At 35.9% G+C, this 25,559-nt stretch overlaps 1 protein-coding gene across 7 annotated transcripts in view; it reads left to right on the top strand.

The window, feature by feature from the left end:
* PIP4K2A (phosphatidylinositol-5-phosphate 4-kinase type 2 alpha) overlaps positions 1-25,559 on the top strand; it is a 326,382-nt gene that overhangs the window by 269,387 nt on the left and 31,436 nt on the right. For all 7 annotated transcript variants that reach the window (XM_074192981.1, XM_074192978.1, XM_074192979.1 and 4 more), the window contains one exon: positions 21,759-21,905. In XM_074192981.1, the coding sequence (XP_074049082.1) occupies positions 21,759-21,905 (147 nt within the window). The remainder of the gene's footprint in view (positions 1-21,758; positions 21,906-25,559) is intronic.

Below are 25,559 nucleotides of genomic sequence, written 5' to 3'. Positions count from 1 at the left end.
TTTCAAATAAAACATTTAACATCCTTCAAATAAAACATGGCTTGAGGCTCAAATGTCAATGTCTTTTTGACATTTGGAGTTCAAAATCTTTTCTCCTTGTGATTTTCATAATATTGTATCTTTCTCTCATTCTTACCATTTCTAGATTAGAAGGAAATAACTAAATGTTTGGTTTTAAAGGCTTTCTCTTAAAACTCCTGTAAATTCTAGAGAGACTAAGGCTTTGTCTATACAATGTCAAAACAGTAGTTGAAAAGGGAAAATTTGGGTCAGTCATTCAGTTTTGCCCACAGCCTTTTTGGTGACTTTTTCCTCTGAAATGATTGATTTTTTTTCTACTTAATTGAATGAATCCCCTAGATGTTTTGGTGTCATGTAAACACAAATTTCATTAAGGGATACTAAAGGCAGTGTCAATAAAAACTTGAAAGTATGTTTTTGAGAGCAAGTTCACAGTGTGTGTAATCAAGAGTTGACTTTGTTATAAACTATTTTTTAAAACATAAATCTTATAAAAACTTATGAATTTTAAATCTTAAATGTACCCTTTCAGAGTTTTCAAATTGTCAAGGCTTTTACATAACATCTTTTCTCATACTAAGTTATTTATCTAGGAAGTAATATTTTGGTTATTCTTTGAATTTAGAAGATAGATTTAATTAAGAGAAATTTCATTTTAAAAGATTTCAAATGAATACACTATTTGAAGATAATGTCTTTAATAAAACTATAACATGATACAACACAATAGACATTTTATAAGAGTCTACTCTTTGGCATGTGCTCCAAAGCAAGACAAAAGCAAAAAGAGTTTCTATCTTCAAGAAATTATATATTCTTCTGGAGGGATACATACTTATGAACAAAAATTTAGGGGAGAAATCCTCTAGGCCTTGTTATAAAGAACTCCTTCTACCAATGCAACTCCATCACCATTCTGTAATTTAAAATCTTAGAGAATTGCCTAGATGCTGAGATATTAAGTAATTTGTCTAGGTCAGGTTTGTGTTATTCTGCCATATTACCTCCCACAGACACCCCAGTAATCCATTGTGGAGACTCTCTCCACCTGTAGAGACTGCAAGTCATTTGTACCTTCTTTTGAGACTATTGCCTCTTTCAGAGATCCTTCACAGATAATCCAAAGAGCTGAAAGCCTTTTTCTAAATCTCTTACATTACATATTTATCAATCTAGCATTACCTATGACTAATCTTTGTCCTTTCCCAGTCATGTTTCCTCAGTGATATCCTATATATCAGTCCTTGTGGGGGCAAGTCATTCCTGGTAGCTGATTAGTCAGCTTGTACTCGCCAGTCATCTCTTCATTGCCCTTTGACTCACACACAACTTTGCTCATTGATCATGAAATTTCAGAGTTCACAGACTTATGTCGTTACTAGGAGAATGTTTGTTTTGAAAAAAATGAGTTTACATAATAGGTTCACTACCCAAGTTTATTAAAAAATATTTTATAATTTCCCAAATACAATTCAGTTTGGTTCTGTTTATTAGCCTTTGTGGAAAATACTGTTTTAGGGGTTTTCAAGAGTCTCTCAGGGTCAACCCGGGACAAATGGTAGCCTCCTTCTATCTTCAGTCAAGGTGAAAGAAGTCTTTCTAAGGTAAAAGGCAACTTTTAGAGCTATCATTCAATCATTTTATAGAAGAGATATCTGAGGACTCCAGAGGATGGAAGGCCCAACAGAACTAAGAGGAGTTAAAGAAGAGGAACTTCAATGGGAGTAAATAACATTTGAGTTGAACCGGGACAGGATATAAGTAGGAATCCAAGAGGAGTCTAAAAGCATAGCTTCTGAAGTCTCTCATCTCTCTCTCTCTCTCTCTCTCTCTCTCTCTCTCTCTCTCTCTCTCTCTCTCTCTCTCTCTGACTATTACCTTCAAATTAGAAAAAAAAGATCTTATTATGTAATTTTACTATCTCATACTTTATTTTTCTTCCTTAAGGATATGATTTCTCTGTTATCACATTCAACTGAGATCAATGTATAACATGAAACAAATGTAAAGACTAACAGAATGCCTTCTGTGGGGGGTGGGAGCAGGGAAGCAAGAATGGGGGGGGGGAGAATTGTAAAACAAAATAAATACAATCTTAAAAAAAAGAATAATCTCTTTTGAATTGTCATAGATTTCATTAAGGATTTCATTTGAAAAATCCCTCTCTCTTAAGACATGACCATCCTGGGTTTTGATGTAATCAATACAATGTCCACCCCAAACAGGAGTCTGGGAATATTTTTAGTTGATCTTAATATCTGCATCACAGATTTCTTGCTGAAGGAGAACCTTTACAACTGGCTTTTGGTTAAATGTGGTGCTGAACACCTGTAACTCCTGCTCCCTGGGAGGCTGAGATTGCTTGGGTGTTCTTGTTTCAACAGCCTTAAGCCAATCAGTTAGGTGCCTATAGTACAGCAGTAATATTGTGAGTCTCTGGGACTGAATTGCTACCAAGCTATCTAAAGAGATGTTAAATTTCCCAGGTTGGAAACAGTAGGTCAGAATTCCAGACTGATCAATAGTAGGATTACTGCTGTGAGTGACTATTGTACTTCCTGCCTGGATGAGTCTCAAAAAAGAAAAAGTGAAATAAAATAAAATAAGAAATGATAAAACTTGCCTAGAATATACAGTCCTTTAGAAAAAAATTCAAAATGTAATATATACAGCAAGATCCTGCCACTCTCAGCATTTATCTTAGTTTATTAAAAAAAACTTTTAGATATTAAATTTCTTTTTACATTTTTTTTATTTCATTAAATATGTATTAATTACATTCTTTTTAGGTTATGCAAGGCAATGGGGTTAAGTGGCTTGCCCAAGGCCACACAGCTAGGTAATTATTAAGTGACTGAGACCGGATTTGAACCCAGGTACCTGACTCCAGGGCTGGTGCTTTATCCACTGCGCCACCTAGCCGCCCCCCCCATTACATTTTTAACAATAATTTTTAAACTTTTGAGTTCCAAATTATCTCCCTCTCTCCTGCCCCTCCCCCCTTGAGAAGGCAAGCACTTTTATTTCAATTATACATGTGAAGTCATATAAAATATCCATAATGAAAAAATAAGAATAAAGTTTTTTAAAAGTATTAATCAATGTACATTCAGAGTTCATCAGTTGTCCCTCAGGAAGTGAATATCATTTTCCATCTTGAGTCTCTTGGAATTACCTTTATTCATTGTCTTGTTCAGAAGTCTTTCATAGCCGATCATCTTCCCAGTTTTGCTATTATTGCATATACTCTTCTCCTGGTTCTGTTCATTTCACTTTGCATGAATTCATATAAATCTTCCCAGGTTTTTCTGAAACCATCCTACTCATAAATTCTACTAACACAATGGTATTCCATCACAATCATATACCAATTGTTCAGCCATTCCCCAACTGATGGACATCCCCTCCATTTCCAATGCTTTTCCTCTACAAACAGAATCACTATACACACACACACACACACACACACACACACACACATATTCTTTCCCCTTTTCTTTTATATCTTTGGAATATAGATGTAGTAATGGTATTGCTAAGTCAAAGGGTATGAAGGATATGAAAAGTTTTATAGCCCATTTGGCATAGATTGAAATTGTTCTACAAAATGGTTGAACTAGTTCACAATTCTACAAACAATACACCAATATCCCAGTTTTCCCACATCCCTTCCAGCATTTGTCATTTTCCTTTTCTGTCATGTTAGCCAATCTGATAGGTATAAGGTAGTATCTCAGAGTTGTTTTAATTAACATTTCTCCTATCACCAGTGATTCTGATCATTTTTCCATATGATTTGCTAGCGATTTCTTCTAAAAACTGTCTGTTCATATCCTCTTACCATTTATCAACTTGGAAATAGTATTTCTTTATATACATTTGACTCAGTTCTCTGTATATTTGAGAATAAGACCTTTATTGTTTTATGTATATATATATATAGTTATAACTTTCCCCAGTTTCTTGTTTTCCTTCTAATTTTGGCTATATTAGTTTTGTTTGTGCAAAAGCTTTAAAGTTTTATATAATCATAATTATCTATTGTACTTTCCTTAATCTCCTCAGGCTTTTGTTAGATCATAAACTTTACCCTTGTCCATAGATTTGACTGGTACTTTTTTCCATGCTCTTGTAATTTACTTGTGATATCACTCTTTATGTCCAAATCATTTCTTGCTTTTGACCTTATCGTGGTGTATGGTGTGGGATAGCAGTGATGTTACTGTAAAAATATAATCTGCCGTTAAAAAATTGTTTGCCAAAGCTTTCTTGTTTCCTTCTTGTATTTTCCTCAATAATACTCTTGATACTCACATGGCTTATTCTTATAAAGATGGGAAGTAGACATGTATAGATTTTTTTTATGTTCTCAATCACTTTTCTTGTGCATTAATAGCACCCATTTTTTTATTATTTGAATATTTTCCCCCTATTTCAAATGTTTTATTTTTTTCTTTGTTTCATGAAAAGCAAAGAAATTTTGTCTTGGAATCTGAGTTTTGTTTTGTTTCTGAAATTATTGTTTAAATGTTTTTTATTTTTCTTTGGTTCTTTGTTTTGTTTTTTTTTTGTCCAAAGTCAAACAGTTAAATAAGTATCTAAGGTCAGATTTGAACTCAGGTCCTCCTGCCTCTAAAACCATTGCTCTTTTCACTGCAACACCTAGCTGTCCCTGGTTTTTTTTTTAATATTTTGATAAATAGATTTCAGTGTAATTGATTTCTGATCCTATTTATTTTATTATTCTTTTAAATATATTATTCTGAAAGGGAGTCCTGAAGTCCTAAGATTACCAAAGGAGATCAGGACATAAGAAACCCTGATACAAAGTTATCTCTCAGGACTGTCAAGATTTTGTTGATCCAGCAGATTTTGTTGATCCAGCAGATTTTGCCTCAGCATGTACTGTTCTCCCCTGTTTGCTCTCCCTAAGCTTCAATTCAACTTCTTTTCACAACGCATATCAAGAACTAGTTTATGAGGATTCAAATGTTGCTTCTATTGCCACTGATGAAAGAAAAGTTATAATAGAAATGCTGGTAGATTTATTTGATCTTGAATCTTTTCCCTCCAGCCACCTTAGCATTGAAGTTACAAAGTAGCATCATATATTTTCACTTTCTTTAGAATACATTGCTAGGTTCTTTGCAGAATTTCTCTTCATCTTCTACAGTAGATATTGGCATGTAAACTACAGTTCTTTCCAGTGTGGTCTTTGTGCTTAGGTTCAATAAAATCAAGTCTCAAGAAGAAGAATGGTTTTGGGGACTGACTTTGGAACCAGGAATTTCCCCTTCTAATACCTGTTGATTACCTTGGGCAAACGTGAGATATACAAATTTAGAGAAATCTCTACTCCAAATGTTTATATGGACTATTTGTGCATAAGCTGTGGTAGAGTCTTTTAAGCTTGTATTAGTCTGATCAGCCACAGATGGATTCACTTTATCTTGATCCCAGGATATTGGGCACCATACTCTTCAAGTACCAGAGACAACAATATAACCCCGTAACTGTGGACAAAACATGGGTTACTTTCCAGTTCACTAAGCCTAGTTTGTCAAATCTGAATAGAAAGGGGCTCACTAATCTGTATGTAAAGATCCCAGTGGACTGGAGATGGACTGTGTTTTCAAATACAGTATTATCTGACATTTACTGTATTTATTTAGTAAAATATTTCCCAATTATTTTTTAATCAGTGTCAGGCTGCACTAGGGAGTGTTATGTGCTTTCCAATCCAGGCAACTTTAGGACTGTTAAGTTGTGGAAAAGTGCAAACCTGTGTTGGTACAGGAAGTTTCCTTACCAGACATCCTAGTTCTAAAGTCAGTCTCTGTGAACAGAACCACTATAAGACCTTTAAGTCACTCTTCCAATCAACTCACAGTCCTTTTGTCTACTGAGTCTATTATGAGCATTAATGTAGTTCAGTTCTTCCAGTTAGTGTGACAATCCACTGTTAATTGTATAAAAAGACTTCAGATATATATGTATTGTGTGTGTGTGTATATATATATAATACATGTATATATAACATATCTAAATGTATATGTATATGCAGATATATGTGTGTGTTTGTCTTATGGCATGTGTATACATATACATATGTGTTATCCTTATGTGTGTATATACATATATATTTTAAGCTACTGAGGTTTAAAACTTCACAAGATTATTGAAATACTCTGTGTCCTCCTTCCATCTATAGAACAGGAATTCTTAAGCTTTTTATGTTATTTCTCTTCCACTTTGGCAATATGTTGAAGCCTATGAGCCCCTTCTGAGAATAATATTCTTAAATGCATAAAAGAAAATACATAGAATTATAAAAGAAATCAATTATATTTAAATACAGTAAGAAAAATATTTTTAAAGCTCAAATTCACAGGCCCCAGGCAAAGAACTTATGCTGTTAAAAAAAATTAAAACTTCTAATCTTCTAATTCTAATCTAGAATTTTTGGTTAAAGCAACATTTTGACCACTCTTTGAAGCCCAATCATTGGCAGATTCCTTTCTAATTTACTTTGTTAAAGTATGTAAGGAACAGATTTGAACTCAAAGACTTGGGCACTAGTTGTATGACTCTAGGCAATCTGTCCCTCGCTCTAAGCAATCTTCTAAGATTATAAATTTCAGAAAAGTTGCTGACCCATCTTGGTAGAGAAAGTTTCTTTATACCCATGAAATCATAGATCTTACCTCTATTTTGACCAGAGACCCTCCCACTAAGTGTAGTGAGGTAACAAATTCAACTTTGTAAAATGAAAGTGAATTTATACTGAGCTTTATTCTGTTGCCAAATCCTCCAGTCACATTATTTGCAAGAAGAACAAATCAACTACCTATGTCAAAAAGGGTTTTGATATATGAGGTGTCCCAAAAGTCTCAGTGCAATGTTAAACTTGTAATGTCTTAAAAAACTATCTAATAGCCATAAAAGTGTACTGCAGCACTAGGATTTTTGTTACACACTGTATACTATGAGAATTAGCCCAATCAGCAGTGCTGAGTGCCCTCTACATTCTATCTGTACAGAATCCAGAGTTTCTGGACCTAGACCAGACCCAGACCCATCCTGAGGCCGCTAAATATCATAGTCTCTTAACAAGGAATGTGAGGAAGTCAGAAAGACAATTTGGCATCAGGGAGGTCAGGTAGTAGAAGACAGGTGGATAGCTCAGTAAGAGAGAATCAGGCAGAAAGCAAAAACTGGAGACCCAACAGCCGGTAGTAAGGATCTAGTTACAGGGAGTGGGCAGGAAACCGAGATAAGGACTTGGACCCAGAAAACATGACAGGGACACAGTTACTAGGTCTGCAGTACAGGGTGGGAGTTTGGTCACAAGGTAAGATGCCAAGATTAGAACTATGGTATAAAGAAGAGCAAAACTAACAATCTTGCTGATATGTTCTATGTATCAGCACACTTTCCCTGCCTCTGAAATAGAGATATCCCAGAGCCTGGAGTGAGACAGAAACTGAACTGGCTAGGAGCTAAAGGAGTTGTGTGATGAGGGAGGCATCATGGAAAAATGGAAGGATGACAGAGGATTAGGAGTTAGAAGACCTGTGTTCCTGTTCTGACTCATTAATTGCTATAAACTTTGTGAATTTAGATTGATCACAGCTTTCTGGAGTATAAAGAGTACCAGACTTAAGACTTGGAGTGTGCCTTCTGACTCCAATATTTATTGGCTCTGTGATCATCAGCAAGGCATTTGACCTCTCTTGATTTGATTCCTCATCTGAAAATGGGAATAACAAACTAGTAGACCCTACCTCACAGAGCTGTTGAAAATCTAGTAAGATAAAATATGTAAAATACTTTATAAACTATAAAACCTTATGTAAATATCATCTATTATTCTTATTCTTACTTTTACTATTTTATGTAAAATAAAGGATTTGAGATTTTTAAATTTTAAAGGACCTTGTCCAACTCCTAAGTTCTATGATTCTATAAATGACTCCAGTTTAGGCCCTGGAGGAATTACAGTCAAGTTGGTCCTGCCCACAAGGAAAAGAAAAAGTAGAAAAACAAACCCAGAAAACAATTTACTTGGGAAAAAAAAGATTTGGAAGAATTGCAGATTAAAAGTAAATGATCTGAAGGAATGAACAAGGAAATACTATTTAAGAATCAAGGATCTTCCAAAATGCATTGAAGAAGAAAAGACCCTGACTACTATATTTCAAGAAATAGCCAAAGAATATTTTGTAGTTATAGCGAAAGTGAGAAACAAAATACAAATTGACCAGATTTACTGGGTGTCTAAAGGAGTGAGCACAGAATTCAACTCACTCAGACAAATCATTGTCAAAACTATCATGAAAAGGAAATGGGTTTCTCCACTAGATAATAGTCCTAGTTTCTCCCAGACTCTAGTATGCCATCACCAAAATGCCTAGGGAACACCTCCACCTGGATGTCCCATTGTCATCCCAAAGGCAATATATTCAAAAACGAATTCATTCTCTCCCACTCTAAACCTGTTGTCCCTCCTCCAAGCCTCCCTATTCTTTTTGCCATCTTCCTTCCAGTCAACCAGGTTTATATAATCTCAGTCATCCTTGACAATTCTGTTCTTGTTGTTTTTGTTATTGAGTCATTTCAGTTGTCTCTGACTCTCCATGACCCCGTTTGAGGTTTTCTTGGCTAAGATATTGGAATAATTTGCTATTTCCTTTTCCAGCTCATTATACAAATAAGAAACTGAGGCAAACACAGTTAAATGACTTTCTCAAGCTCACACAGCTAGTAAGTGTCTGAGACCAAATTTGAACTCTTACGCTAGAGCTGGTGCTCTATCCACTGTACTACCTAGCTAACCGTGATAACTCTACTACTTCTCATGTATGGAAAAAAACATCATTTAACCTTTCTTTTCTAAGTCTCAGTTTTCTCAACTGTAAAATGTTTAGATTAAACTCAGTGACCTCTAAGGTCCCTTCCAGTTCAAAACCTATATTTTATAAATCTGGGGCCCCACATGTTCAATCCCTTGTGAAGTCTTATTGATTCTGTCATGATATTATCTCTAACATCTGTTCTCTTTTTAATCTTATTTTTTAAAAATTGATCCCTTTACATCAAAGTATTTGTATAATATCCTTCCCTACCTTATTGAATCTTCCTTGTAATAAGGGGAGGAAAAGTTAAGCATAACCAGCAATGAAACTAAGCATGACTAACCTTGTTATAATCTTATAATCTGTACCCATGTCCCCCAGCTATATTCCAAAAGGAGGAATGCGTTACCTCATTTGTTCTCTGTACCAGTGAATCACCAATCCCTATTCAACCACCTTTTAGTTATCTTTCCATTTACATCCTTTGAGTCAGTGTTTGTATTGGCTTTTTGCTTTTGCATTATCTGTTCTCTAAAGCACCATACATATATCTTGTTTCTTAAGGCATAATCATATTCTGTTGCTTTCAAACACAACAGTTTGCTTAGCCCTTTCAAAATTCATATGTGTCCTATTTGTTTCTAGGGGTTTTTTCCCTAGTACATTAATGCTATGGAGATTTTATTATATATGGTGCCTCTCTTTCAGTGACTGACCTCTTTGAGCACATGCACATTAGGCTTTACCCTCACCCACGTATAGACCTTATATTACTTTTCATTTTTCTATGTCAAATGGAGTCCCAACTGGTTTCCCCACTTCCAGTCTTATTTCTCTGTTTCATTTTCCATATAATCATCAGCATTTTCTTCCTAAGAAAAATGTTTTTTCATGGGTGAATCAGTTTCATTCTTAGTGATTACCAGTTGTCTCTAGAATAAAATGCAAATTCCTCAGTCTAGGGCTTAAGATATTCTACGATCTAGCTCCATTTTTAGCCTTGTTTTATATTAATTCCCTTCAAAGAATCCATGTTTGCATCCAGAATGGACAAAGGGAATTTCATCTCCTGACTTCCTGCATTTAACCAAGCTAATTTATGTGCCCAGAATGCATTCTTTTCTTATCTTTACCTCTTAGAAACCATATAGTTCTTTAAAGTTCAGCTGGATGAACACCTTGCCTCCTTCCTCCAGGGCTTGTACATTATTGGCATTCATGTGCACACTCATATACATATATCTACTTGTTAGTTCTCTCTTTCTTTGTATTTATCTGTTTACATGTGCACACCACACTGCCTCCACCATAGTACGTGATGAATCATATTTCTTAAGGGCAGAAACTGTCTAGTTTTGGTCTTCACATCCCTATAATCTATCACCATGTCTTCAATAGAATTAGTGTCTAATAGATGTTCCCTGAATTGAATTACAAGCAGCCAAGAACAAAAACATCACTGTCAGAGAATGGATTTCAATGTCAGAAGATTTTTCTATAAAAACAAGAAAGGACTGAAGAAGCTGGAATATGATAGAGTAGAAAGAACATTGTTAACTGGGAACAGTATTTTGCATTAATTTCTTAACTATTTCCATGTTTTAAAGAACCCCTCGAAAGAATCTTGCCTTCTACTAAATATATACTTTCTCTGGAATTCTTCCATAGCTCAACATAACTCTATAATTTTCTTTATCAATCCAATTTAATATATCTTTATGCTATTATTTGTGCTATTACTTATTATCATTTTATAAAAAACACCTGCTGGACAGTCCTTTGCCAGTGTCTCCCATGCAGTTGTTTCCAAAGTTCTTTAGAGAGCCCTTGAGAGTGTCCTTGTATCTCCTCTTCTAAACTCCATGTGAGTGCTTGCTTTGTGTGAATTCTCCATAAAAGTCTTTTTAGGCAAATGTACATTTGGCATTCAAACAACCTGACTAGCCCATCAGAGTTGCGCTTTCCACAGTAGGGTTTGCATGCTTGGCACATTAACTCAAGAAAAGATTTCAGGGTCTAGTACCTTATCTTGCCAAATGATCTTCAGAATCTTCTAAGAATTCAAATGGAAGTGATTCTGTTTCCTGGCACGGTGCTGGCATATTGTTGAGGTTTCTCAGGCATATGACAGTGAGGTCAGGCAATGGTTCTGTAGAACTTCAGTTTGGTAGGCAACCAAACACTACCTCTTCTCTCGCTCACTTTCCTTCAGAGCTTCCCAAACACTGAACTAGCTCTGTCAATGTGTGCATCAACCTCATCCTCTATGTGTTTATCCCTGAAATGTATACTGCCAAGTTAAGTGGACTTATCCACATCAATCCCTATTTCTGTATTTGCTGTAACCAATGGTTCCACAAATGAATGGTTTAATTTTAGGTGGTGGAGAACCTGCATTTTCTTGGTTTTAACTATTAGATCAAAAGTAGGAGAGACAGCAGAGAATTGATCCATAATTTGTTGCATCTCCATCTTAGAGGCAGCTTTAAGTGCACAATCATCTGTGAACAACATTATCTACATCAACTCTCCTTTCACTTTAGTTTTGGCTTGTAGCCTTTTTAAGCTAAATAATTTACTCTCAGTTCAGTAGTTGACCTTGATGCCATTTTTGTCCTTTTTGAAGGTGTCTGACAAGATTGCTGAAAGCATCTTGCTAAAGATTTAGTATGGGAGCAAGCACACACAGACATGCTTCACTGCATTGCTGACAGGGAAAGCACAAATGCATCATCTATTATCCAGAACCCAGGCAAGCATGCCATTGTATGTGAAACCTAAAAGTTTATCTGGATGACTTGGCAAGCTGCCAACTTCAGTCTTCCTGACTGCTGAGCACTTAGTACAGAGAGAAGCTGACTTCTGAAGAATTCCCCTACAACCTTGTCTCTGAACCATCAGGAGAACTCTGCTGAGTAGAAAAGAGCTCTGTAACCCATCAGTAAAGCATTGCCTCTCTTGGTCATCCTAAAGACATGGAAGTGCAATAACATAGTTATATATACAGTTTTCTCTAATTGTGTGACTTCATATGACTAAATCATTTAGTCTTTAATAGATTAGAATGTGGGTCATTGAGTCAGGAAGACCCACAATCAAATCCAGCCCAGGAAGTTGCTAACTGCATGATCCTAGGCAAGTCACCTAGACTGTCTGCTTCAGTTTCCTCAGCTATAAGAAGAGGGTAATATTAACATTTGCCTCCCAAGGTGGTTGTGACTAGCTGATATACAACAGGCAGTTAATAAATGCTTATTTCTTGTCTTTCATTGCCCTTAGGCAACTCTCTAATATCAATAGTTATGGGATAGTCTCAATCTGCATCTGTTATAGGAGTTTCCACAATGGAAATTCCCCATGGATGAAATTACAGATGTGTAGCTCCCCCAAAGAAAAAATATGAAGCCCCATGAACATCTCCCACTCTTACAACATATTTCAGCTTGTTAATAACATTGCTGATGCAAAATAGAACCTGTAAATATAGATGCAATTTAATTAAAAATATTTCCTTAGAATGTTTTTAAAGTTTCTATTATGGGGCAGCTGGGTGGCACAGTCGATAGAGCACCGGCCCTGGAGTTAGGAGTACCTGAGTTCAAATCCGACCTCAGACACTTAATAATTAACTAGCTGTGTGGCCTCGGGCAAGCCACTTAACCCCATTGCCTTGCCAAAAAAAAATTATATTAGGAGTAAGAATCTGTGTACATCGTATACTATTAGATCTCTATTTTATATTTTTAATGTAGAAAAATAAACACCTCCCTTTGCATGTACTTGGAAGAATGAAATAAAATTTAAAAGTTAAAAAAAACAAACTCTATTTGCATTTATTAGAAACCTTATTTTAAACCAAGTCAATTTCTTTTTTTTTTTTTTTTTGAATGAAGATGATGTTTATTTGGCCTTGAGGAATTAGCTTAGACTGTAGTTTCATTTGAGGAATCATAAGTATTTTAGGGCAGCTTGGTACAACTTTAAGATCTCTGAATTTGGAGAGAGGACCTGGGAGTCCTGATGCTTTCTCTGTCACTTTGCAGTCTCTGAGACCTTGGATAAATACTTAACATATTGAGTCTCAGTTTCTTCACCTGTAAAATAAAAGAGTTGGACTAGATGACTTTTAACATCCCTCCCACTTTTAAATCAATGATCCCATAATTATTCTAGTCCCCAAATTTATTGTAATTACAGAGAATGTTTACTTCAACCCTGATTTTCTTAAACTGAAGAAAAGGAATAAATTGTTTTCTACCTGTCAGATTGAGTAAAAGTTTTCTAAGTATGCACTTAATTGGCTTCAGAAATATTTTAGATAAATGCTGAATGCTTTTGAGAACTTATGTGAGTGACCTGTATGTATTCTGTGCCTCTGCTATGCCAAAATACTTTATTGATTGAACATCAGTAATCCAGTGTGGATTTGTTAGCCGGGGAGGATTGAGGAGGGAGAAGAGCTGGTCAATCAGAACAATTACAGGTTTTCCCTTTTTTACTGTTAGTGGTGGAGATGTGTAAACAGAGAGCTAATGAGTCATTCTAAACATTAAGGATGATTTAACCTTTTAAAAAATTAAATGAAGCACGCAAAGGAAGTATTAGCTGGATATGATTTTCCAATAGCCTAAATGGACTAAGCATGGGAGCAGTAATTGCCAGGAACCAGATTCATAATGTCACAGAGAACTATTGATATTTGTATATTTTGATGTATTACTTAAAATTGGCCTCAACTCAAAACTGCATTTGGCTTTGAATCTTTGAAAGTCCATGTTTCATTTTGCCTTGAGGCATATAGCAAGTTATATGGATTTGTAAGGGGCATTTTTGAGTGACTGTGGGCTGAAGAAGGGGGGGGGAACTGAAGTCTTAAAACATTGTGTTTTGTCCATTTTAAACAGTTACACTTATCACTGTAACTGGTACATCATAGGGACTTTTAATAGCCATTTATTGATTAATTGAGCAAATTGTGGTATTGACTCTCCACCCAACCAATTTGTTGCTATTTTGGGGTCCTAATGGGGAAAAGTTCCACCCAAGGCCCTTGAAGAAATAAAATCTGCTTTCGTTGATGATTATGAAATTTAAAAAAGATAAAATAAATGCAGAAAATCTGATTGTCAGATCCAGGGAGCCAAGTCAATTACTTCAGATAAACAAACATTAAAGGGCTTGTCCTAAATAGTACAGAAAGAGGTAAATAAACTAAGGGAAAGGATCCTGGGGTTGTCGATCTGGAGGGCATCCTAGAAATCATGCCATCCAACCTTCTTGTTTTATAGATGAGGAAGTGAAGACTCTGAAAAGTAAAAGTAACAATTGACAGAACTCAAATTTGAATCCTAGTCTCCTGGCTGCAAATGTAAACACTTTCCCACATGTTATTTTGTAGTAATTTAATAAGATGCCAAAATGGACAATAGATTATTGAGAAGTGTGAATAATGAAAACTTATCAAGGAGTTATTTGCAATCTATTTGACTAAAGGTACAGTAAATGTTGTGAGAATTAAATAAAAATAAATTCCATTCATAATAGGATTTGGATTTTTTCAAAATGTGCTTTCTCAGAGCCTGCTCAGAAAAGCAGGACCACACAGACCATGTAAAAGAACTTGGTTGTAGGTCATTAAGAAAACCTGTGCAGGGCAGAAGTCATGAGCAAGCACTAAACTCTGAGTGGAAATGTCCTATATTATGAAAAATGTGACTTTTGAATGGTTCTCCCTCATATAAACAAAACAAAGCAAAAACCTGTGGTACATTGTCCATAAGCCATGTTTGCTCTCCAAAGAGTCTGATTTATCATGGTTGATTTGTGACACAGCTTTCTGGGCCCCGGTCTTGTCTAGACGATGGACTTTGCTGTGCATTTGGTCCATTTGCTTCCCAGGCTCCCGTGGGACCACCAAGCAACAATGAACATGATCCAACTGACTTGTCCAGGGTCCAGGAAGGAGTCTGCTAGACTGCATTCTGTCACTGCACCTGTTAAATCTTTAAACTGAGATGTTAATAGAGCACCACTTTGCTTCCAAAGCTTGCCATAGTGGAATTCATTTGGAAAGAAGCAGCTGGGGAATGCTGCTGATGGCCCTGTCCTCATTGCCGACTGTAAAGAATTGCTCTGCAGCCAAGTCCGGAAGCTAATGCAAAGTGGAAGTCCTATTTGTACCATTCCTGCAGACCGAAATCCAAGAGGTGACACCAGGGAATGAGTATTATCCTTTTCTGTGCTGTCATTCAGAAATAAGTCTGAGCAAGTGGAGGAAGAAGCTTCAGATGCTACATCAACTATATGTGGCTATTGGGAAGGATCTATGTGAACTGTCAGTCTGCTATGAGAACTACCTCCCGCCACCTTCTGTGACTTAGTAGATAAGACCTAGGGACCTGTCTTTTTGTATATCCAGATTAAGTGACTTGCCCAAGGTCAAACAGCTAGGAAATGTCAGGGGTCACATTTGAACACAGATCTTTCTGACTGAATTCTCAGCAGGTCCTCTTGCATTATGGCATGGGATGTCATTTCACTGGTGGTCCCTTAGTTATAAAATGCTCTCCCCTTCATCTTCCTCTCTGGGCTTAAGTCTCTGCTAAAACCCCATCTTTGAATAGAAACCTTTCTCAAATCCCTTCTACCTTCCCTCTGTTGGTTCTCTCCTGTATAGAGCTTGTCTATACATAGTTGTGGGCATGCTATCTCCCTCATTAGCCTGGGGACTCCTGGGAGGGCTGTCATTTGCCTTTAAGACACTTTATAAAAGTTGATTGACTGACTGTCTCAGCCATTTAAAATAAAAATATATAGTTGCCCAGGGTATTTTAAAATAATAGACTCTACTGATATAAGTTGTTATAGCTAGTATGAATTGACATCAGTTTTCACATCTGTAAAATGGAAGGATTAGTAGATCAAGGTTCTTAACCTGAGGTCTGTGAATTTAAAAAAAATTGATAACTCTTTTTCATTATATTTACTTTGAAATCCAATTTTATTTTTTATATTTAAAGCTATTATTCTGAGAAGGGATTCATCAGTTTCACCAGACTACTTCTAGAAGGGTCTAGGCCTCCACACGTTTAAGAACCACTGAACTTGATGATCTGTAAAGTTTCCTACAGTTCTAAATGCTGTGACTGTGTGATTTGATGACTCATGTTCTTAACCTCATCCTGTTACATCTGGAAACCATTTATTCATAAGTTGATTCTTAATTTGACTCCATTACTTCTCTATTTGTTTAACGATCTAGAAGGTAGAATTCATTTAATCTTCCAAACCATGTAAACCAATAAGGAGTTAACATGTTTAACTTCACAATTGGATGTGTTTGATATTAACATATGAAAATTCAAAATTTTGCCATAAACTTGGAAGATGTTCTTGATATTACAGAAGGGCATCTCAAACCTATTGACAGAACTCTTTGCAAGACCTCATTGACTGCATGAAGTGTTATCTGTATGAGTGTACCAAGGATCAGGATTTAGAAGGACAAGTTTGAAGATTTGGGTTCAGAGTTGGAGAGTAGGGAAGACTGTGCTAATGGGACCTAGTGCTCTAAAATGCAGTTACAAAAATTCTCAGAGGAATAATGCCTAACAAAGCAGCCCCAAGTCAACTAAGGTAGTAGCCGAGATGTATCAAGCAAACAAAACATGGGGAAGCATGTGTCTGAATGTGATTGTACATCTGTATGTGCAGGAGATAACAAATCACAACATTCCCTTTGTATTCATGGATTAGGCCTTTTCCTCCAAGGACTTTGTTTAGGTCTTCAATTAAGCAAATATTTACTTGTCCAGTGGTGGGAATTCAAAAACAAAAATAATATAATTCCCTCAAAAGAAGGACTAAGATTAGAGAGTGGGGATAATGATCATTCCTTTTTTGAGCCTGTTGCATTTAAAATCATAAAAACCTAGTATGTGACATGCAATGGGAAAAAATGTCAAAAATGAAACTGTTCCTTCTCTCAAGGAATTTATATATTTTTTGAGAAGACAAGATAGGTAGATTAAAAGAAAATTAAAAGTTATTTGAGGGGCAGCTAGGTGGCACATGAATAGAGCACCGGCCTTGGAGTCGGGAGTACCTGGGTTCAAATCCAGCCTCAGACTCTTAATAATTACCTAGCTGTGTGGCCTTGGGCAAGCCACTTAATCCTATTGCCTTGTATAAAGAACTTAAAAAACTTAAAAAAAATTTTTTTAATTTTAAAAATGTTATTTGAGAAGGAGGAAACTAGTAGCCAAGAGGATCATAAAGGGCCTGAAGTAGGAATTGGCACTTTCCAACAGGGTAATCAGGCGGGATATCCATCAAGCAAATATTAATGTGAGATTTTTGTGGGAGGGGGGAAGTGGGATAGGTAGCAGTAATAATTGAACATGTGGACAATGATGAGATCACTTTAGGAAAGAAAATGTAGAGAACATAAGATCTACAATTTGGTACTAGGAGATGAATGACATATCAGCCAAGGAAACTGAATACTCTCTAGACAGGCCAGAGAGACAACAAAGAACAGGGTCACAATACCCAAGGGAGGAGAGTATTTAAGAGGAAGTGAGGCATTAACTGGAGCTGCAGAGAAGGATGAAGACACAGAAAGGGATATTGGAGAGATAAATTTAAAAACTCTGGAGAGAGCAATTTCATTAGTTGTAGAGTAGAAAGTCAGACTGTAAGAAGTTGAGAAGTGAATTATGCTAAAGAAATAGCAACAGGAAGAGAGGATGACTCTATCAAGAGACTTGGTAGTGAACCAATAATAGCTAGCATTTATTTGGAAGCAGATTAGAAGACAGCTTGAGAAGGAATAACAGGGATAGCATGTTTTTAGGTCTCTGAGGAGGGATGAAATGTAGGAAGGACTTAATGAAGAACCTGCTTAACTTTTATAAGCTAGAACTTCAGGAACTTGTGTTAGAATATCTATCCATAGTAACTGCTCTTCTCCATATAACCCATGCTGTGGTCAAACTAGACTTTCCATTGCTCATTAACATGACTCATGTTCTTCTATCCTTGGCTTATCCCATTTTGTCCTTTGCCCACATTGAACTCCTTACCAAATTAAATGCCAGCTCTGCAAATACCCTCCCTGATCTCCTTAGTCAAAAATTCTTTATCTTCTTAGACCTAGCCATGGTCCTGTCTTTGTTTGGCATCTGTGGTTTTGTTTTTATATATTTTTTGATGGGGCAATGAAGTTAAGTGACTTGCCCATGGTCATACAGTTAGTATAAGTGTCTGATACAGATTAGAACTCAGGTCATCCTGATTCCAGGGGTGCTCTATCCACTGTACCATTTAACTGCCCCCTGTTTTCCTTTGTATTAGAATGATTTGCTTACTGTAATCTCCTTAAATTCAAGAACTGTGTCTTATCTTTCTATCCTCAATACTTTAGTTTAGGGCTTTACACACCAAATGCTTTATAAATATGCATTGAAAATATTGTTGATGAATATTTCTAAGACAACATGAAGCCTTCTGTGCCCTAATATTCAGTCGACTTCCTGGTATATAATCTAAAAGCCACAAACTCTGTAAGAAATTATTTGTTTAATAATACAGTAAAATTTTTGTTCACCATTTATTTGTTTTATGATCACAGATGTACTTTTGGACTTGAGCTCAGGAGAAAAATTAAATTTAGAGCTAATTGTTCAATTTGGATGAATTTTAAATCCCTTTTAGAGATGCAAATTTTCTCCCAATGTTTATTTTCTCCCTCAGCTCCATCATCACTCCCTTGCCCAACCCTTGCATCATTCCAAAGTAATTTTGTGAATAGTTTGATTTTTTTATATACCTTACAACATAACTTTTATGTTAGGGGAGATAGGGTGGCAGTGAAGGGGGAAAGTAGTTTAAAGATATAAGTCACATAAATTGATTGTTTTAATAAATTTGTTTTATAAAAATTTTACCTATATTTGTCTGATATTCTAGCATTGTTTAAAAGTAGGAAAATGTCTTAAAAATACAACTTCCATAATGTTTAAAATTAATTATTTTCAGCACTCCCTAAATTGATTTTATATTCACCACACCATTAATAGCAATTTTTCTAGCAGGAAAGGGCATCATCCAACAATTATTTCACTGCAGTAAATTTTTCCCCCCAATGGCAGATATATGTGTCATCTTTTTTTATTTCCATAAATATTCTGTGCTTTTTATGACCAGCATGAGGAAAAATCTTAGCTTTCTTTTTTCATATAAATCATGTAGGTTTCCATTTTTTTCTCCCTCAGGAGCCCAAAGTTATCATATTTAAAGCAGGTGAAGGCTCTAGGCATTAGCTGATAGTGCTGCTTACAAGAGTGAGTGACCATGGAGTAAATTTTCAAATTATTTCAAATTTCAAAATGTCTTTATTGCAAGATTGTGTGTATGGGGGCAAGAATAGTGAACAGGGTAAAAGTTAGGACTTAGCGCAGTGGATAGAGCACCAGCCCTGGAGTCAGTAGTACCTGAGTTCAAATCTGGCCTCGGACACTTAATAATTACCTAGCTGTGTGGCCTTGGGCAAGCCACATAACCCCACTGCCTTGCAAAAAAAAAAAAAGAAAAGAAAATTAGGACTTAAGGACTTAAAGCATTTCCTTGAATAAAGTAATAACATCTAAGAGAATTCAGTCACGTTTCAACAAAATGCATTTAAGCAGTTACAATATATATTACTGTAAGCAATGAATTACTTAAATATGACATAGTTCAACTCAAGTTTTTTAAAAAATTGTTTTGTTTTAGTCTGTGGTTATAAAAAAATCAATGAGGTTTGAGTGTGCTGTGTTATTGTTCTCTGAAAAAAATAATAGACTGGTTGTTTTTCATGCAATTTTTGGAGGTTTTCTCCATTGTCATCATCCATAACTAATTTTCACTGAATTCCTCTCTGTGGGATGTTGTACAGAATGTGCTTGAAAATGGAATTCACTAAAAAGAACCTTTCTGCAGTATCAAGCAGTTTGGTTTCTAACTTGAATAACATATTGTTTAGGACTCAACTGGAAATTCAACATTTTATTCCAACATCAGATAGTTAACTCCAACATTTGCATTTTTAAGAGTTTTGTATATGTGAAAAGAGTCTATAATTATTTTTACTTTAAGGGGTTTCTATACATATCTGTGGTCAATATATTTCTTCTAGCTTTTGGTTGGAGATGAGAAACTTTTTCCCCTAAGTGAGAGACCAATAGGAAAAAAAAAACCCACATCAAGCAAAATTCTATTTAACTTAATTTTTCTTTTGAAAGAAAGAGAAAATCTCCCTAGTTACCTGCATTATAAATTTATCAGCTAGATTGTTTGATATGTAGTCTTCATTCTTTCAAAGCTATATGGTTTTTTTTTAAAATGTCATTACTTCCTATGTTCACACAGACTCAACACATCCATTCTTAATCAAGGAGCTTTATGAGCCATCACCTGATGGCCAACTTCTGGTGATGTCCATCTGAATTTGCTAAGCTGATGCTTGGAAGGTAGACTTGGTATGCTCTGTTGCCAGAATCCCATTCAAAACCTTTATTGTGTGGTAGGATTTATCAGAGCTTGACATATTCAAGATTACAAGGTTCATATCACACTACAGTGAGGCATCAGAATAGAATATAAAGGAAAGATTCAATAAATAACAAATTTGTTAAAAATTTAGTGTTTTTTTTTATTATGGCCACTTAAGGGATAAACGGACAAAGCCTCAATGTTTGCTAAAGATCTAAGAGAGTGAGAGAGATCAAAGTCATGCTATTTTAGGGGATGGGTGGAGAGCGGAAAAGAGAAATAAAGACTAAAGATTTCTTAAGTGGCTAAACACTGACAACATTTGCTGTTCATAAAATTTAGAAGCAGCTTTATTCTTAGTCTTTTTCTCATTTTCAAATAAAAACAAAAATGAACTCTCTCCTCCAGAGAGTATAGCAATTCACTTTGCAACAAAAAAAAAAAAGATTAAATTTCAAAGAATCGTCTATCATATGACCTTTTAGGATATTATCAGTAAAATTTTAGGTTATTGGAATTTTGGTGGGGAATGGAGTAGCAGTTTGCATAAATTGAATCATCTCTTGGTACTTGTCCTGAATGAAATGAAGTAGAACTGAAGAATCCATTCCCCTGCTTTAAAGAAAGAAGGAATTGATGGTAAAATAAGAACTGGTCTTAAACATTATCCACTACCCCAAAGATGGCTTTTTTACCTTCCAGAGCCAACTTATTCAATTGTTTTTCCTAAGAGTTGAAAACTTTTTCCAGTTTAACCAATTTCTGGTTGAGAAGCTAGAAGCAGAAGTGAACCTTCTTAATTTTGAGTGTAATATATTCTTTCCACAAAGTGACCTTCATTTAATCTACTTTAGTTATTGAACCAAGTATCACTGAATATCTCTTATCTCCATTTTAAAAAAGGTGATTTTAGTGACTTGGTAGGTAAGGTACAATTAAATGGGTTTAGAGTTTGATGCATGAAGTTTAGAGTTGATACATGAAGGAAGCAAGTAAAGGGCAATTACTTCAAAAGATTATGGAAAGGACACCATCATTTATGTATTTAGGTAGTTTACTTGTCTTCTGTATAAGATTTGTAACTCCTCGAAGCAATTTGGATCTTTTCCACTAAGATGAAACTTCTCTGTGTGGGTAAAAAAGAAGCGTGACTTTGTCAGTATTTCTTGTCTGTGTCAAAAGATTAACCTAGACTTGCTTTTCAGTAACACAAATATGGCTATTTTCTGTAAAGAAACCTTTAAGGATGCTTTTTCTGTGTACACACATCAGATGAAAGGGTGTTGCACCTTTGATCTTCATGAATATTTGCCGCTTGAATAATATCTCCTCTCTCTCTCTCCAATACAGTACATTGTGGAATGCCATGGGGTTACTCTCCTTCCTCAATTTTTGGGCATGTACCGGCTTAATGTTGATGGAGTGGAAATATACGTGATCGTTACAAGAAATGTATTCAGCCACCGTTTATCTGTTTATAGGAAATATGATTTAAAGGTGAGAACTTCCTTGTGATTTAAGGGTAGTCATCATTCACGTCAATTTAACATTTATTAGGCCCTTCTACATATGTATTAGTCACATGTAGCAGCCACTATGCCAAGCTCTGGGGAAGAAAAGACAAAAAAAAAGGCTTTGCTCTGCCCTCAAAAAAATATATTCCTTATCAGATCATAGCATGTTTTTCAGTCCAAACTCAATATCAACGGTAAGTCAGCAAGCATTTATTAAACACCTAAAATATACAATGCACTGTTGGAAAGTGTTGGAAAATAGAAAGAAAGACCAAACAGTCCCTGCTCTCAAAGAGCTTGCAATCTATTAGAGGAGAAAACATTCAAACAGCTATGTACAAACAGGATAGATTCAGGATAATTTGGGGTTGGCAATGGAAGAATTCTTTCAATTGCAGAACAAAAAATCTAGAAAACTAGAATGAAATCCTTATGGACTCTGCCTAAACTTTTCTCCAAGTTATTCAGTTTTTGAACAAAGGCCAGTATTAATTGGAAAAGGGAGCAACAACCATGAATTAAGTGACTCCTATATGCCAGATACTGTGTTAAACACTTTACAAATATTATCTCATTTGTTCCTTACAACAACCTAGAGAGGTGGGTGAAATTGTTCTTATTTAACAGTTGAGGAAGCTGAGACAGATATGGTAGTGCCTAACATTGGATTTGAATTTAGATCTCCTTAACTCCAGGCCCAGTAGTCTATCTGCTAAACACCCAGCTGCCTGGTTGGGGAATGATGTTTGCTAAATTAGAATAGTTAATAGTGGATGGAAATAAAGTCACATCTAATTTTTTTTTAAATTCACTAAGGTTAGAGGGTGACAGGTAATAGGAGCATAAATATATCCTGTTATTTTTAAAAGGCACTTTGAAAAGCCAGGTGGCATAATGCATAGAGTGTAAGGCATGGAGTCAGAAGACTCATCTTCCTAAATTCAAATCTGGCCTCAGACACTTACTAGCTGTGTGACTCTGGGCAAGTCACTTCACCCTTTTTCTCTCCATTTCTTCATCAGCAAAATGCAACAGAGAAGAAAATGGTAAACTACTTCATTATCTTTGCCAAGAAAACCCCAAATGGGGCTGCAAAGAGTTGGACACAAATGAAAAGATTGAACAATAAATGGAAAGCTGGTGTCCATTTTCATTGATCTGCACACACATACTTTAAAAAAAATTAAGATTTCCAGTTCCAGCACCCCATTTTGCAGGTAGAATAGCTATGTTGTTTATTTAGTTTGGGGAAATATTTAGTCCTGGTCAAGTGTTGTTAAATGGAATAGAGTTCTCACAGCTTGTACCATTTTCATGACCCAGATATATGATGGAAACCTTTAATTTTACTTGTTTCCTTTCATCATTTTTTCATTGTACATTCGTTAAAACTTGGCTGAGTTGTCTTCTAAGCACACGGTTTGCATCTACTTGGAAATGAGACTTCACTGAGAATCAAAAACTGGATGTATTGGGGGAAGAAAAGCAAAAAACTGAAAACATTTGGTTAGAGAACTTGGGATATGGAGTGTAATGAAACAGTTTTTCCTGTGCCTAATATTATCAGCTTAATTTAGCTATTAAAAGCACCCATTAAAAAATATTCAACTTAAAAAATATTAATTGTTGGGAATTAGAGTGTAAAGGGAGACATTCATGACACATGTAGAAATTCCTAAAGGGAAAAGAAGTGCTTCACCATTGCATCTGGATTTTTGGCTTTAAGTGAAAAGGCAGCCTGATACTTTAATAGTTGCATTGGCTGCCAAGAATTCTATGTTTCCCCTCTCTTCTCTTTTTCTTTCCCTACCTAAACACCAGGCTCTTGTACCATTGCATGGTTCTTCCAAATGACCAGTGGTCCCAGGAAGCTGAGAACCACTAGGTTAGAGACTTGATGGTTGAGAGCTTCATAATCACATGGTTCCAGTTTGCTCTTCTGTGAATTATGATGAATCTTAGCTTCCTTATCTGAAACAGAAGACTAGACACTGTACTCCTTTCTTATCAGTTGGGCTCAACTATTAAATGGTGACTATTAAATAGTTACTGCGGCTTAGTGGATAGAAAGATCGCATCAGGAGTCAGGAAGATCTGAGTTTCAGTCCCATCTCTGGAGCATACAAACTTTGTCACTTTATAAGTCACCAGTTGATTAATGCTCTAGGCAATTCTCAATGGGAGAGTGAATGTCTATGGTGTGAGTTTTTTAATTTACTTCTCTACAAAATGTGATAAAAGCGCTGATCTTTATGGAATTTTCTATACCAATGAAATCATAAGTCAGTTTTAAATAAAAAAGAAGGGCCAACCTGGAGCCCCACTTTGATATCTGTCATATTGAAAACAAATTAAAACTTTTTGAACAGTGATGAAGATTTCCATGGCAACAAATTTAGAATTAAGGAAAGGCAAGAAATGAACTCTCTTCCCCAATGTATTGAATATTTTCTCAGCTGTCCTGTGATAAATAGCAGATGAAATGATGTCATCATCCTAATTAACATTTATATAGGTTTACAAAACACTTTACTTGGGTAATTTCATTTGATCCTCACTATAACCCTGGGGGATTAGTATTCTTATTATCTCTCATTTTGCAAATGAGAAAATGAAGTTTAAGAGACTAGATATGTACACAAGTTTTCCTATTTCCAGGTCCAGCACTCTACTGTTCCATTTTTCTACATATTTTCTGTGTGACACCAGATCCTTTCTTCCAGGCCTCTTTGATAATCTCAAGCTCAGCCTTCCCACTGGCTCATCAGCAAATAGTCCAGTGGTCCACACCCCTCTTGGCATGGGCTACAGTCCCTTTGGAAGACTTGGCAGTTCTTGGGATTGAGGGAAATGTCTTCTAAGCACGTGCCAATTTATTCCAGCCTGGAGTTTCTAATTCCTTATAGCTACTTAGAAAGAAAAACATAATCAATGCCAATTGCAATAAAAATGAATGAAAGGACTGAACTACTTTCACCAAAGGAAACAAGGAAGAACAATTAGCAGATGCTTTTGACCAACATGAAAGGAAAAAACTGGAGGAATAAAAGAGATAAGCACAAGTAAGAGAGAGTAGTGGCAAAAGTTAGCAACCACAGTTGCCAGTCCTTTCTGAAAATTGGTGCATATATGACTCTTAGAATTTAGGGGGAAAACTTCATGGCAGAATATTGGGACTTTTTTGGGGGGGGATTGTTTGTTTTTGCAAGGCAATGGGGTTAAGTGACTTGCCCTAGATCACACAGCTAGGTAATTATTAAATGTCTGAGGTCGGATTTGAACTCAAGGCCTCCTAACTCCAGGGCCAGAATATTGTTATTATTCAACAATATCTGACTCTTTGTGACCCCATTTGAGATTACTGTAGTAATTGGCCATTTCCTTCTCCAGATCATTTTACAGATGAAGAAACTGAGGCAAACAGGGTAAAGTGACTTGCCCAGAGTCACACAGCTGCTAAGTACCCAAGGCCATATTTGAACTCAGGGTGAGGAGTCTGACTCCAAGGCTTTTGTGCATTATGGCGCCACCTAGCGGCCTCTGGTGGCAGAGTGCTCAAACCATCCTTCAGAATCCCTCAGAACCCACCTGCTGCTTCTGGTCCATGATACAACTGACTAGTATTAGCTCTGTTGGT

This window comes from Macrotis lagotis, chromosome 7 (genome assembly GCF_037893015.1).
Source record: "Macrotis lagotis isolate mMagLag1 chromosome 7, bilby.v1.9.chrom.fasta, whole genome shotgun sequence".
Lineage (NCBI taxonomy): Eukaryota > Metazoa > Chordata > Mammalia > Peramelemorphia > Peramelidae > Macrotis > Macrotis lagotis.
Note: the sequence above shows the minus strand (reverse complement) of the source record. Positions and strands in the feature narration are given on the sequence as shown.